The 16190-nt window shown below is 38.4% G+C and overlaps 3 protein-coding genes across 3 annotated transcripts; 1 reads left to right on the top strand and 2 right to left on the bottom strand.

Annotated features, from left to right (window-relative positions):
• Positions 1–2249: 2249 nt before the first annotated feature.
• Positions 2250–5823, bottom strand: LOC105675273 (uncharacterized). The gene is made up of 2 exons (XM_067355645.1): positions 5318–5823; positions 2250–3861 (listed from the first exon to the last, which is right to left on the bottom strand). The coding sequence occupies exons 1-2, from the start codon at positions 5508–5510 to the stop codon at positions 3557–3559; spliced, it is 498 nt and encodes a 165-aa protein (XP_067211746.1). The 5' UTR covers positions 5511–5823; the 3' UTR covers positions 2250–3556.
• Positions 5824–8426: 2603 nt separating this feature from the next.
• Positions 8427–11235, top strand: LOC105675505 (uncharacterized). Its single transcript, XM_012372703.2, has 2 exons — positions 8427–10437; positions 10956–11235. The coding sequence occupies exons 1-2, from the start codon at positions 10182–10184 to the stop codon at positions 11141–11143; spliced, it is 444 nt and encodes a 147-aa protein (XP_012228126.1). The 5' UTR covers positions 8427–10181; the 3' UTR covers positions 11144–11235.
• Positions 11236–11833: 598 nt separating this feature from the next.
• Positions 11834–14097, bottom strand: LOC137000044 (uncharacterized). Its single transcript, XM_067355640.1, has one exon. It carries the CDS (start codon positions 13390–13392, stop codon positions 12610–12612), a length of 783 nt encoding a protein of 260 aa, XP_067211741.1. The 5' UTR covers positions 13393–14097; the 3' UTR covers positions 11834–12609.
• Between the last annotated feature and the right edge of the window lie 2093 nt (positions 14098–16190).

Here is a 16190-nt window from a genome sequence, read left to right as displayed (position 1 = left end):
CTCGGGGAGTTATTTTTATGTGCAGTAAGGACTTTCGAGGTCGTTGCACTCAGAGATCAAAGCTGCATCTCAAGAAGTTCGACAGTATATCGTAATTTTTGGCTAATAATTTGGATACTTGAAAATAATGTGTTTTATTTTTAGATGTTTCTTTTTTCTGTTGAAATTTTAAAATTCATGACATTTTGATTTACGACACTTTCTAACTTTTCTGAGACGTGCCGTAGATTGTTTAGAAAACTGACCACATCGACGGCGACAGGTATACATTTCGCGCCTCGTCATTCACGATTGCACGTGCTTCACGGTCGCGGATGTATACTTTTCTTACAAGCAGCGTGTGCGTGTGCATTTAGGTGACACTTAATGTAAACGGTCATAATTTTCTTCCGAGTTATAAGCAAAGCAAGTACACTGCGAGAACACTTAACTTTAATTTTTAATAAAACTGTAAAACAATATCCGTTTTATTCACATGTCGATTAATCTCTTTTTGAATCAGCGTCATAGTTCAATATCATAGTGCAGCTTCTTTGGTGAAGCGAGCAGATGCATTCCCGTATAACCACGTGCATCAAGCCGCTCACCTTGACCCAGACATACGCTCAACTTGTAAAACGTGGCCTACAGCTTACGTCTTCTCAACGGGTTTTCTGATGTAACCTAAGCTAATAAAAATTTTTATTCATCGACTTTCGTCCACTCGCGGTTATTTTATTACGTCGCCGTCGACTTTTGATACATAATTATCGTAAGAAAGAAACAAAAACTTGCGGTTAACATCTTGCTTTCTGAAGTGATTGATACGCTGCAAACAACATCTAAAGATATGATAAACAGTGATTATAGGTTTTGTCTAATTTTATGCTCTTTTCAAAAATATTAAATATATTTGTTAAAACACGAGAGAAAGTAAAATTACATTTGAGTTTGTTTTAAAATTATTATATAAGTATGACATGTGATAAACATTCACTTTAAAATAGGAAAGTTCATTCACAATATCACTTTTGGCTTTAGCAATTTTAATACTATTTATTAATTCCTTATCTATTAAAAGTAAGAATATATCGAATGAAGAAAAATTGATGTCAGTGACAAAACAATAATTTATAGTGAAGGCCATCATCATCGTGGTCTTTTAAATGACAATCGCTTGGAAAGGTAACAGATAACTTATTCGAGAGATATTCCATTGTGCTTCATGCGCATCTTTTTAAATATTTAACAGGTACGAGGGGACTTCGTCACCTCCGTTTAACGGTATTCCTTAGAAGGAACGGAGACAGTTTTGTGATTAATTTTCTGGGTTAGGCCCGATCCACACTATCGGTCCGCTCACGGTTCGTTCACAGATGACTGGTATAGTTTCTACCTCAAAATATCATAGAATGCACGCGAATAAAAACAATTGTTCATGGAATAAATTACAATATCATCGTGTTAAATAATGTTAATCAACAGTCAGATTATTTCGCAATGGATTTTATCGGAAATGATATGTCGAAATATGGATCGCACTAAGAACCTACGTTGGCTCATTCAGCTTAATTTTTATTAATAATTTCTAATTATTCTTTCTTAATTATACGTACTTTTTTCAAATAACCAAAATTTTTCATTCTTCATATGCTTTTTATGCTTCATATTGCTTCACTGTTTGACACTGCTCGATACTGCTCGACACTAACAGATTGCGACAATTGACGGTGGATTGATCGAAAGCCTGTTCACACTATCGGTTCGGACAAGTTCGATCACGCTCCGGCAAAATATTCTTTCGAAGGATCGTTGCTGGGCTGAGAGCGGAGCGAGATCGGACAGAAACTTGAGCGTTACCCATAGTGTGAATACATATTTTATAAATAATGGAAGAATATTTGATCGGACCGTGAGCGGACCGTGAGCGGTCGATAGTGTGGATCGGACCTTTACAAATACCTTCGACACTCATTACTTTCTACAATGCGATATAATATTTCGGAATTCCTATTTTTTACATCTCCAAATGGATACGATTTAGGATTGAGAGTCAATCATCCATAGAATCTTATTTTTATTTTTTAGTATTGCTTTTATAATACAAATATAATAAATAAAATATCAGATTTTGTGTATAGCAAAAAGTTATCAAAAGAATAATTTATTCTCTCAAAAAAAAAAAAAATGTATTCTTATGATGTCAATGAACTTGTCATTGTTAAGGACCATTGTATGCATTTCCTGGAATTATCATATCGTACCAGAAAGTATGAACGCATAAAAAGATATGAGCACTTCTAAATGCATAGGGCATTTCTAAAATGCATAGAGCTAAGAACTGAAGGTCGACAACCTAAATTCGAACCGGTTTCAATACGCCTTATCTTTATTTTTTTCCCATTTTTTTCACTCAACAAAATAACGATTCGTTTCTCGCTTTCTCTCAATCTTTTGTTCGTCAAATATATTGTTTACGCCAATGTTCCATTATATTTTTCTTAAATACACAGTAAGAATTGTGTGCTTTACGATAATAAATAAACACCTTTCTATAATACGGACAATAATTTATTTATTCTTAATTAGTTCTTAATTCTTGATATTTTTGCTTCAATTACAAAATTCATACATCATAATTGCACCTTTGAAATTTATATTAAAAATTGTTTTATTTATTTACATAATTAATAATTTAACACAGACGGTTACTGAGAATTTAACGGTTGCTGAGAAAAAGATACGCTACTTGCAAATTAGATTCTTGCGGATTCAAGAAACTTTCTCTCTTTCTCTTACATCATGCCAGTGAAATGAGCTCAGATGTTACATTCAGATAATCTATCTTGAAAAATAATTTTCTTAGACTTTGTATCTGCTATCATCGAAAAATTAAATAAATGAACGTATGAAACTGTAATAGAATTTTATATATATATATACACATTGTGTGTCTCCGTCTACAAGTTTTGTTGTGTATTTGCAACTTTCACAAATGTGTACAGTCAATTATCATATGTTCCAGTTAACTCAAGCACTTAACACAAATCCAATGTGAAATTCTCTTTCATTGACGTGTTAATTTGAACAAGAGGAAGTTTTACAGCATATATACGACGGAATATGATTACATTGTCTTTTTTCTGTGTTTATAAAGCAATTTGTCATATTTACATGTCTGATCTTATATATAACACGATTTTATTGTATCTTATTGTAAGTAGATGCTGAAGTATAAATAAGCAAATACATAAAAAAGTAATAATATATCGCTAATTTATACTACATACTAATTAATACTACAAATAAATACATATTATTGTATTTTTAATTTTTATAATAATTAATAATTATTATTCATAATAACATATTTTCCAATTAAAATTTATAACAATAAAATATATATATATACGTAGAGAGAGAGGGGGGAGAGAGAGAGAGAGAGAGAGAGAGAGAGAGAGAGAGAGAGAGAGAGAGAGAGAGAGAGAATTTATAATATTAACATAAATATTAATATAAAAATAAGAATAATTGAGGAACTAATGAAAAATCTTCAAATTCTGTCACTAAATTTTCATTATTTCTTTCTACGTTGTTCTTTATAAAATCTATAAGGCTCGAATTCCTGCGCTTCAGTCTCATAATTGTATGTATCCTGTCGCCTGAGTTTGTGGACGTCACTGTTTTCCCGGGCGACTTTTTTCAATCCGACTATGGCTGCTAATATCAAGCTCATCAAACTCAGCACGACGGCTTTTCCGCTTAGAATAGCCAATGTCTTCAATGTGATGGGTAGTAGAATCGATTTTATCAGAATTATTCCAACAATCAAGGGTACAACGTATTTATTTAGCTTCAACTTCTTTGCTTTACCCTCTGCAACTGATAAAAAGATATTTAACAAATAAAAATAGGTGCAACAAGAAATTGTATAAACATGTTATATATGTTTAGATGCATATATATTTTTACATAAAAATAGAATTGATGAAATGTATCATATGTATCCCCACTCGACGTATATTACATTGTCAGTAACGTTCTATTAAACATGCTTCAAATATTATATCGTATCGTAGAAGAATTTTACTCGAAACCAGGATGTACATATCGAATTTCATCGAAGTATGCCTTCCTTATTAGGCACGATCGTTACGGAAGTTAATAAAACGAACTAGAGTAGAAAGCACTTATGTTTTTGTACCGAGAAGCTCCACGTCATAAACCCAAAAGCATCATAACGTAATGGACAAAACGTGCAATTACACGCTTCTTTAACGGTAACTGACTAGCATGCGATCTCATAATTCCTTTTCATGTTAAATTATTCGGTCTTTTTTTTTTGGCTAGATTTAAAATATGGCGCTAGATTTATTATCTCATTATCTCGCAACTTTTTTTGGTCTTTATTCTACATAATACAAACATAACGGATATTTTACATAAAATTTACACAAAAGATGCGCTTATAATTGCTATTGCAAAAAAAAATATTATACGTTACAAGCGCAATTAATATTTTTGTGAACACGGTGTTTCAACACTAAACTATATAAGATAATTACTCTGTTCTTTAAGCACTTTTGAAATAACTATAAGTTCTGTAGCTTCTTCTGTTTAACACTAATGCAGCCATTAAGACTGAAAGATTTATAGCAAAGTATGACTAACAATAAGATTATTAATACTCTGTTAGAGTTTTTCGAAGATCTATAATGATAGATGATGAAATTGGTAACCACACTTTAGTTTCTTATTGCATAATTATTTGAAATTCAATAATATAAACCTAAAATGCCAGGAAATCTTTAACAATTTTGCTAAAAAAATATGTACATATATATATTTTTTTAAACATAATTATTATCTGAAAAATTATATATATATATTTAGATAAAACATTATTGATCTTCAAAAAGTCAGACACACACATGCACGCACGCACACGCTCGCGCACTACACACCTACCCAAATACCCACCCCCACATACACACACACACTGGCAAGCATAGGATTAATATAAAAGATACATATTATAACTATAATATTGTTAAAATATTTTATAACTTTTAACTTAGAGAATAAAAAAATGCAAGTTTTTGTTAAAACTCAAAATGTTATGAAATACTGACGGAATTTTGTGAGAGTAATAATTAATGTGTTATTTTTATAACATATATAAATTATTTTATCGGTTTCTTATTTCCTTTCAGATGTAAATTTATGCGGAAAACAAAATCTATATTTTTTTCTACCAAACCATCAAACATGCAATAGAAAGAAAAGGATTGCTTTAATAGCCATATCCAGCAACAAATATTTATTTTTGTAAATATACCTTCTATACTATTATACGATTTTGAAACAGGAAGAAATGTATCAACGGCGTTTAGGAAGCTTTCACCAATCCAATCTAAACCGTCACCGGAACTGTTGTTTCGTAGCATCTCTCGATCCGTCGTATTCGTAGGTTGCGATTCCTGCGCTGCGACCAACACGGGCAGAAAAAGCAACACGTATAATAGTAACATCTTCTAGCATCTGGAGTCCTTTTGTTGTCTCATATGCCTTTTTATAGCACACTCTACGATCACTTTTTCTTCTTCTATCGAGAACAGAAGTGCGCACGTATTTCGTTTTCTCAAACCGACCTGCTCGACAATAAAATGTTAACTGACATTCATGCTAGCCCGGGCCATTAGTTTATATACCGGGACCGTGAAAAGCTCAGAGGAGGAGGCTACCCATCTAACTTGGTACTGATGCGTGACGAAGGATCCAACGTCCAGTCCCGTACCTCCCGAGCTAGTCTAGCTCGATCATTGGATGCGCTGACTCGATTCTCGAGAACGAAGGATTTTCCTTGGTACATTTCGACCGGGGTAAGTGGATCGTTTTCTCCGTCAAATGACGTCGTCGTCGTCATTGTCCTCCGTTGTGAAACGTTTATTTATCAATTGAGTTCGTTTCACACTTGAGCAGTTGCGCCGTGAAGATGCGCTTTCAATCAAAGCGACCTACGGCTTGTTTATCGTTGAAAAGTAAACCAGGATTAATGCCAATTAAGTTGCGCCGTTCCAAAAGCGAATTTCAAATCGAGTCAGTTGTATTATCTATTGTTCGAATAATCGATAGCCAATTTAAAAAAATTACAGAGCACAATCAGGGAATTGGGATTGCATGAAATACAGAAATTGCACAAAATACAATCAAGGAACTTTAATAAATCATCTTCCGTATTAGAAAATTTTAATAAAGATTAGTATTTTTTATTTATTATGCGTTCTATGTAATTTCAATGCTCATCATTCATTGTAACAGAAAATCTGCTTGTTTTTAGAATGTTTCAATTAGTGGATAATGATTGCAAAACGAAAGATGTGTTTCCGTACTCATTATTCAGCAATGCGCTTTTTATCAAAAGAATAGCATTAGTAGAAAATAATGCTGCATGCTTGAGCGCGATAAATCGAAGTGGTAAAAAGAAGCCTTCTTGTACTAATTTTAACAATTGAAATGTCATTGGAGTCAATATAATTGGTGTCAAACTTTATTAAATAGATTTTTTGATTTTATTAAATATATTTATCATATAAATTATACTTATTGAATAAATTTATTTATAAATTTTAATATAGTCGATATTCTTTAAAAAATAATTTCGATTATACACAGAAAAAGTGTTATTAATCTGCATTCAGACTCACCTATAAATTGCGTGTGAGAACATAACTTTTTGTCTAACAAAAAGAAAAATATTTTTAGTCTTTTATACGTGTACCAATTTGTGATGCCGCTAAGTATCTTTTATAATTTTATACCGTTATACATATAAAAAAAAACTTACGAACAAAAATGTTTTATTGCTAATGACAGACTTCGCCTTTGCGAACTCTGCTATTCATCAAAATTAGGACTGTAGCTAGTAAACAGTAATAACAGTAATAATAGTTCCAGGTGAGTAAGTTTGACGGATGATATTTATTCTATTCGTAAAATTTGCAATAATTATTGTCTATCGACATATCAAAGAGATTATTTTATCCATCGCGAGAAACAACTGTGTCATTTTTTATTATCTTAAGAAAATGGCAATTAATAATTGCAACCGGATTCACTTTAATATTTATAATAATTATGATTAATTATAATTGCAATATATAAGTATGGTTATATTTTATCGGTCATAAAATTGCAATTAAGGATTAATATAAAAATCTATCGTTGACCCATAGCCGTTGAAAAATAACGGTAATACAACAATAGTGATTTAACAGGCGTAACGAAAAGCCAACAACGCACTTGTCTTCATTTTATCTTCCGGTGTCCTCTCTGCTCGTCGCGGAGAGCATCCATTTGTCATTTAGGATTCAAGTTTGTGAAGGAAAGTCAAATTATCCCTTACTTCCTTTCCGAGAATCCGAAGTAATACATCCAGGCACATGAATAAAACTACTGTACCGATATGTAGGTTGCCGTTTTTCATACACGAAGGACTCGACTAATGCGTTATATGTGGTATGATTCGCCTCCAAATAGCTATTCCGATGGCTTCAAGGGCGATAAACATTGTGCGCAGCTAATAACGTATGAAAAAACACTCTACTTTTTTTCGATGGATTGATATTCTTTATTCACGAGGCAAAATTAGAAACAATGCAGCCAAAAGGATAATTTCGAAATAACTGTTCGTAATCAGTGCGTGCAGATTTCCTACGATTGTAAATGGGTTTATTAATCGTGAAATGGCTCTCGACGTGTGAGATTATGCGAGAATGAAGAAAGTCGCAGAGAGAGTATATGTGATAATGGCTGTTAAACATCAATTTGTTCAACATGGTTCGTGTGACGCGTGATTTTTAGAGCAGATAAGATCAGAGCGAACGTGATGATTGCTGGAAAACGCTTTACAACGTGCTATTAATAACTCGATAAAATTGGAATGTTTCATGCCGTACAACACTTTGTCTCATCAATCTTATGCACGAACATCTTATCCACATTTCAAACGTTCCGTCTTAATTATGCACAGCAATTATGATTTCACCATTTTTTTTTTTTCGCAACTTAGCAAGACTCGAAGCGCATTATCATATGTCTATCATGCAAATGCCAAGTGAATTGATTTTACAGCGTTGATTTCGATGTCAAGTAATTTGTTTATCGGACATGTTAATCATAAATACTCGCCCCTCGACAAATGGCGCAGTTATTGTCACCGTTTTGTTTGAATTTACGCACACAATGCTGTTATCTTATAGAGCATTTTATGAAGCATCTTATAACGTTATCTTCAGATGCTCTCGATTCTGTCGTTAAAAAGAAGTAGAGAATCCATTAAACTACTTGACGTGCACATTAATGTCCTCATTACGTCGAAATATTGCATTATCTCGGGATATCGTGAATGGAAAGTGACCGTATAAGTGTCTATAAATATTTCCGAACCTATATACCTATATACGCATCTGGCGCGCATTAAATGCAACAAGAGAATATCCACAAGCTGCAAGGATCATTTAAAGCCGCCGCGGATTATTAGCGGCCCGGCGTGTTTGTTGGGCGTAACTAGAAAAATGGATCCTGTCGGAAGCAACAGCGATCATCATTTGCGATCTCCACGCGTTGTATACGCGTTGTGTACGTAGATTTCTAATTTCTTATCCCGCGGGTACAAACAAGATGCTCGCGTACTGACGGCTATTACGGCAGTATGCAGGATTCTACTGTGCACTTAGGCGTAACCACGTGCCTCGAGTATTTTAGATGGCTCGGATAAATATGTAGCAGAATGTAGGATGTAGTGCAGTCCGCGATGCTCTGTTAAGAGCGCAGGATGCTCCGACGAAAAAGGCAATCAATATCTCTATTTTAGAAATGTCTTTCGTGTTGTACCAGAATTGAGAAACTGGTGGAGTGAAACAAGAAAAGTGAAGCAGAACAATATAGTTTTTCCCAGACCGGATATCAATTAGCAAATATCTCAGACTAAAAAGAATAACGGTTACTTTAACGTTCAGGCAGATTTTTTTATTTAGCAGTGTAAATTAAATGACCTTTGAACAAAATTTAGATGTACTTTTGTGTATTTAATGTTCCACTAATTTAGAAATAATTGGGTTACTTTTTATCCAAATAAAAGATGCTGATTATTTTCTAAAATAATCTGATAATCTGAATGATAAATTTTAATGACATTATAAAATTTCTAAACTAATTTGTAAGTAACCCAAAATCATCTAGCATGAAAACATATAAAGACAGAAACGTTTTATCATAATCAAGAATCAAATCTGGCAGGTTTACAAACTTCCTTTTCTCGAGATAAAAATCGCTCGACGGAGATCGCAGCGATTAAACGAAACACGAAGCATTCTCGTCGCGAAGATTCATCGAGTTATCTTCGGCACGAATGTCTGCGCGGCGTAACTGAAAAAAAATTCGCGTCCGTCGCGATACGACGGCGTCGTGTCCTGCAAGACGATTTCCTCCCTGCGACGCGCTCGTTCGCGTGCAAAGGCCACCACTCCCTTTCTCTTGCGCGGCGGGAAGCCCGCGGGAGCCTCTTTATCTGCGACAGTGCCGTCCGCGTACCGTTCTGCGATATGAACTTGACACATATATCGGTACTGACAATTTGGATCATAGTGTTTACCGCGTACGTATATATCGCTGCCTCGCCGGTCGGAGCTCATTTTTCACGGACTGCCGATTTTCCCGGCAACTGAAGCGTGCCCGACGTGGTATCCGCGCCGTCCGGTCGGTTTGTCGTCGAGGAATCAACGGCGGATTGGTTAGTACGCGGTTGCTCGTTGCACCGTTCATTTCCTCGTCCTGAGCCGTTCGCACTCGTCCTGAAACTGTGCACTACCCGCAGGTAGCGATTCTTGCGGATCCCGCATTCGGAGTACGACGACAGTAACAAAAGGCGGACACGAGCGATATAGAAGGTATGACGTGACAGCCGTGGCGGCTTATCTCTCGTGAACCACCGTCGATCCAGGAAATAAAAAAAAGTGCTCGTCCCGTCCATGTTTATGCGTTTCGAGAAAACGTTCGCCGTGACCCGGACTTGCCATCGCCAGTGCGCAACGATGCCTCGACGATGAAATAGGGCTCCGGTAGAGCGAAGATCGTGGACAAATCGCGAGGTGGATTTCATCAGTGATTTTCCGGCGCGAGTCCGTTCTTCGCGAGGAAAGATGTTGTCGAGAGTCAGTCTGCTCACGATTCTGCTGATCCTGAACTGCGTCAGCCGCGCGATGGAGCACTCGAAATCGCCACAGGAAGAGAGAGCCGTCACTTCCGACAAGAAGGTCCTAAGGCATACGTACGTTAACGTTACGTTTGAGAATCTTGTTTCTTCAGCCAACAGTAGCATTGCCAAAGACCAGCTGACTAAGATGCACATTCAGGATGAACACAGTGCACATTCCAAGATTGGAGTGGAAGAACGAGGTAACTAAATCGAACGTAGCGTCGTAATGTTCAACGGCAGACGCGCTTTTATCTCATAAGGCAAGCGCTATAAAATATTATACAGACACGAAAAAAAAGTAATAGCAAGCATTACGTTTGAATTGTCGTTTTGATGAAATGTAATGAACAATACCGTTGTATAACGGCCTGCTTCGCATCATAACGTCTTCTATGAAATATGATACGCCAAATATTTTATTTCGGTACCACAGTGTATTTCTAATACGCTAATGAGTCGTATCGTACAACTCCAGCGCCGTTTGATATGCGTGCTAATGTCGTTTATGCTTGGTATAAATTCTCTAGTTATTTTAATTGTTATGAGAAATATTTAATTATTGTTAGTAAATCGTACATTACATTCTCATTAAATGTGTAAATTTGTAATATACATAAAACGGTAGGTAATATTACGTATTCCGTTAAATAATTCAGTGCTTTATAATTGAAATTTCGTTGCCAAAAATACAAAGACTTTTAATCGTGAAAATTTGTAGATCGACCGCGCGGTCGGAAACGGAGGATGGACCGTACGATGATGGCGTTACTAATGGCGTACAAGCTGAAATTTGTTGCTCTAATACCGACGCTGCTCGGAGGTTTGATCCTCCTCAAAGGAACGACGCTTCTCGCGGGATTCTTCTTCGCTTTATTCGCCGCTGTTCTTGGATTAAAAGGACACTAACGGCAAAGTCCGTGTTCGGGATTTTCGGAGGGAGAGAACGCATCAGAGTACACAAAGAAGTGAGAGAATTACATGACTTTATTTCGTAATAATTTACAATCAGATTAAACTTGTGTTAAACTAATAACGCTGTTATTCTTGAGAAAGTATGAACGCCTGTGTGCACAAAGTAACACTTACGGCCGAATTTATAATCGCTTCTCGGGTCAAAACGTATATACCTTGTATACATCTCGTAGAATGCGTCGCAGTCGCCAAGTGTGCACTTTATTAACACGGTACATTAAGCCAAATGTGTTTAGAGGTCGAAAACACCTGAATTCGCATATTTTATAATTACGAAATGAAGTTGAACTGTTTCTTAAAAAAAAAAATGTAATATGTATATAAATATAAATATATGAGTTATTATAATAAATATTGGCAGGTGATGTAATTAGTACATGCTTACTCGCTACGCTTGTAATATTCAAATGTTTTTAGTCTTATTCTACTGAACACTCGATTTTAGTTGATACAGATACTCGTGTAAGTACTTGTCGCAAAGCTACACATTCCAAACTAAAGGTTATTTTATTAATCTATCGCAAAATAAATATCTCGCCGCCCACACGCGACGGTATGATAAATAAATATAATTGTGTCATGTGCTGAGAAACGACTGCAAATTCGGCTAATAAATAACGATAAAGCTTACCATCTTTTTGCCCGACTTCGAGACTGATCGCGTTTCCGATTGCTGATACAAATAGCTGCAGACCGGCACCGTTAGAAACTTGCGTGCGTGAAAATTACTCTCTCGCTATCATTTCGCTGGATTATTTCTCGGAGCAGCCGGCAGTGGAGATATAAACATCTGTTGTGCAATTCTTTTTGTTTTATGTTCGCTCGACGCAGCTGTTAACGGAAAATCGCCACAATATCGTGGACCAGCAGTGAATACATTTTTCCATACTTTACAAAAAGTTAATCTCGTTGCATCAAATGAAATCGTTTATTTCAGCCAAAAATTCTACGATTATTTTCATATCAACAATCTTTCACGAGACGATCAGACTTTGAGAAAAAATTTACACGTACAAGACAGTTCGCCCACTCGAGAGAAAGAGAGAGAGAGAGAGAGAGAGATTTCTTTCTTATCTTTATTATTTCTACAAATTTTGTTTTCACTTTTTTTTGCTACAATATTAACATCATCGATACGAAATGTCCATTTTTACATCCTTCTTTCCTCATAATTTATATAATACGCATGAGTGATAATATTTGCGTAACATTTTGCGAATCATACATACATCGGAGCGTGAAATCTGTGTTTAAAATTCGTTAAAATGATTAAATCTATTTCGATGTCTCGAACTGTCTCTAATATCGCGTGTTATCGGTCTCCTTCGGATACAGGCGTTGCTCCCTTCCCCAATACCTGAAGATCTCCCGTTGCTTCCGTTCACACGACCGCTAATTGCTTAACGCTTCTGCCGCGCGCTGTACGCCAGGGTCTGAGCATACTCACGATCGGCATCCGTCATCGACGGAACAGGCGCGCTCACGTCTGCCTTCAAACTCCTGTCCCATCCGCCTCCGCCCTGCTGCCAGCCGCCGTGACCGTGGTCGTTATTCTTTTGGCTCAGCAGCTTCTTCAATCCGATGATGAGCGACAGCACCAAGGCGATCTTGCTGATGATGAGCGCCTTGCCGGCGAGCAAGAAGAGCACGCCCATAGCGATGGGGACCAGCGCGGCGAGTTTCATCGCCATCCCCATCATCATCATGCCCATCATCTTCTTCATCTTGCCGCGGCCCTCCTCGACGCTGCGTTTCAGCTCGCCGGAGGTTGTTTTCGGCAAGCTGATTTGCACATTGAAACTGTTCATCAGCGCGGCCACGCGCTCGAACAGAATTTCGTTGAGGATCTCGTCCGTGGCACTGCCGCTAGTCCTCGCCAGGGTCTTCTCCAGATCGGAGACTGTGCTCTTCGAGCTGTTCTCCGGCACAGACGCGACTTTGACCAGCTCGAGATTGTCGCTGACCGGCAGCGTCTGTATTCGACCGAGCCTCTCGAAGAAAGCGATCGCCTTCTTCTTCAAGCACGGCGACACGGCCATGTTGCGGTGCTCGCACTCCTCGTAGACGCGGTACAGGGCACGATATCCTCGATCGAGGAATCCGCCGTCCTCGTCGGCGCAGACAATTGCACTGCAGACTAACGATAGCAGCACACACTTGGACAAATTCTTAATCGCCGACATCCTGGATGCGGATGGCTTTCCGTCTCTCGGGCACTCGATCGGACAAAATTCGGGGATTAAATCACAGACACCTCGTTTCTTCACGCGAAATACGCGGCTCGAGATACGAAGTGACTAGTCGAAGGTACGAAAATGTCGCGCGCACCCACGACGAGCTGGATGATCCTCGACTAGAGAGAACTGGCAACAGGACCAAGTCCGCAGGCCGATATATACCAGCGAGGAAGCCGTCCTCCTAGATGCCATCCTTCGCGAAGGGGGTGAGGTATCTCTCGTATAAACAGACGAATGTGCCGGCGCACGTGACGACGCGACCTTACGTGTATGAGTGCAGATAATTCTCCTCTATCTCTTCTTCCTCCTCGTCGTCGCTCCTCTCGTCCTTTCATCCTCCTCTTTCTCTTTCGGCGCGCTAGACAGCTGCCACATCGCGGCGGGACGGAGGGCCGAGGTAAAAATTCTCATAGCCGCGCGAGAGCGCGCGCGCGCGCGCGCGCGCGGAGAGCATGTGACCCTTCCTGACACAGAGACCCACTCGCGTCTTGAGATCGAGACATCGCTTGAACGGCCTCCAAGCGATTCGTTCATTAAATTTCGCCGCTACGACGGCTACATACCCAGAAGAATGCAACATGTGTGTGTGTAGGTACGCGCATCTCCCGTGCGACATCACAGTGTGCGACCGCATCAGAGATTCGTATCTCGCGCGGGAGGAGAGGCAGCGCGCTTGTGAGACGCGAGACCAGAGGGGGAGTGCCGCTGTTTGCATTGGCAGCGTACCTGGCACCGTGATCTCGCTGACCCTAGCATAACGTGGGGATGCTAGAAACTGGTTCCAGGTTGCGGACAGCCCGTGACCTTCCTCTCTCGTGGGTTTTCCTACGGCGCGGATTGGGTGAGGATTATCGGATGGATGATCTACTTTCCCCCGCGTCGGTGGATCATTCTCATTACGCGATGTTCTATACGAACAATGGACCGATAATGTTTTCATATTGATGTTGAACATAAGCCAATTGCATCTCGAGCCGCTCTTCAGCCGATCGACTTTTTTTTCTCATCCGGCGTTAATTGTCGGGACCAAAAAGTAACGATAAGTCCACATAAATATGGAAACCGTGAAAATAAATGCAAATTTATGTTTTACTATTTATTCTTTCAGTTAGATAACTTTAACGAACAGATGCGTTTTATTCCAAATTTATTCATTGTTAAGTGCGTGAAGCGAGACGAATGAAACAGTAGCATGGTTGGTGGAGTATCCGACCTCGGATATGGTACTGCTTTGTTGCGCAACAGTAAATTTACAATTACACAGCGCATCACTTTTACATAAATTGCGCTTTGATTACATACGTAACACATTGCATCCCTCAGAGCACGTATCATACATAAACCAGTTGGCGTTCGTTTTCGGCGCAATAGAGATACGAGCGGAAATTACTGGCGAACGGACTGATATTACGAATGGAATGCTCAGCTATCTCTGCTAGCATGTAATTAGCTAATTTACTCAACTGCAGTTTAATCTTAACACATGCTGTGCGTGATTATGATTACATCAAGAGATTCAACTAGACGTTTTCATACCGATTTGCGATTATCAGAAGATAAATTACGTTGAAGTCGTAAATTCTAAGAAAAATTCAAGTTCTAGCTGGATTTTTCTACAAAGTAACTACTTGAAAAGACTGTCATTAAATGTGAACAAGCGCTCTGTATATTTTTATCTTGTTTTTCTTTACACAAACTGCAGAGGTGGAAAAATTCCGACGCACCCTTCGTGCATAAAATCACATTGCTTAGTTTCGCAGGAATTAAACATGTGGACCCACAACATGAATCGGGCCCAATGTATTCTATTTTCTTGTTCTATCATGGTTCGTTAAGAGCGTGAAGCTGAGCACGCGGTACACCGTCGACACACTCGATCGAGGTTAGCGCATCTCTAATGCGACAACAGCCAGCGATGCATCCTCCATGCTGTTACCTACTTCGCGATTATCCCATAGTCAGTGCCACGGTCCTACACAGACGGAGTTTAACTGTATTAATGCTCGTGCCACATTTGCTGAACGCGCGCAGTTATCTTCTCACGAACGGCGCGAGAAATGGATTCCGCCGCAATGGGCCTACGCACAGTTGCTCCGGTCGGGCTCAATTATTTTTCGTTATCTTCGGTATCGTTGAAATCTCGAGTCACAAAGACGACGAACTTTCGATTGTTCGCAAAAGTAGACAAGTAGGACGTTTCAGCGGGGACACTTATCTTAATGACATCGCATCAATTACCCCATTCATCTCTCAGTGAGTAATCTGCGGAAGTGCGCCGGAAGAATACAGCCCGTGCTGCTAGTAGATCATACGCACAATGCGATTTCTTGCGAATAAAATTGGCAATTGTAAGACAGGCTCCGTATTATCTATTTATCGTTGATTCTTAACCCAAAAGAAGTTTATAATTTAGAAAAAAAAAAAAAAAAAACACTTGCGTAACACGCAGAAGCCCGATTACGGCAGAGCGCAGATTTCCGGAATAATAAAAGTGAGGCAATAGGTTAAACCGTCATGAGCGATTTCCTCGAGAGATATTTTAGACAAGAACAAGACGTTTCTGCCTGTTATTAGATTCAGGTCAACGATCAACAACAGGTGGTGCTGTCGATTCGCGCACAGAGGGTTCTGACCTAGCTCATTACCAGATCGTTCGCAAAAGCGTTAAATTAAATTTGACACGCTTCAATAGTAAAACCAGAGAATTTATATTAATGCGTTTTATCAGAGTTCATTCAGCTATA

Source organism: Linepithema humile, chromosome 5 (assembly GCF_040581485.1).
Source record: "Linepithema humile isolate Giens D197 chromosome 5, Lhum_UNIL_v1.0, whole genome shotgun sequence".
Classification (NCBI taxonomy): domain Eukaryota; kingdom Metazoa; phylum Arthropoda; class Insecta; order Hymenoptera; family Formicidae; genus Linepithema; species Linepithema humile.
Note: the sequence above shows the minus strand (reverse complement) of the source record. Positions and strands in the feature narration are given on the sequence as shown.

Coding starts and splice junctions, on each gene's coding strand:
- LOC105675273 (XM_067355645.1), bottom strand. CDS start 5,510: ATGTTACTATTATACGTGTTGCTTTTTCTGCCCGTGTTGGTCGCAGCG. Junction 3,862..5,317: donor ATCGTATAATAGTATAGAAG/GTATATTTACAA, acceptor TCTTTTTATCAG/TTGCAGAGGGTAAAGCAAAG.
- LOC105675505 (XM_012372703.2), top strand. CDS start 10,182: ATGTTGTCGAGAGTCAGTCTGCTCACGATTCTGCTGATCCTGAACTGC. Junction 10,438..10,955: donor GATTGGAGTGGAAGAACGAG/GTAACTAAATCG, acceptor GAAAATTTGTAG/ATCGACCGCGCGGTCGGAAA.
- LOC137000044 (XM_067355640.1), bottom strand. CDS start 13,392: ATGTCGGCGATTAAGAATTTGTCCAAGTGTGTGCTGCTATCGTTAGTC.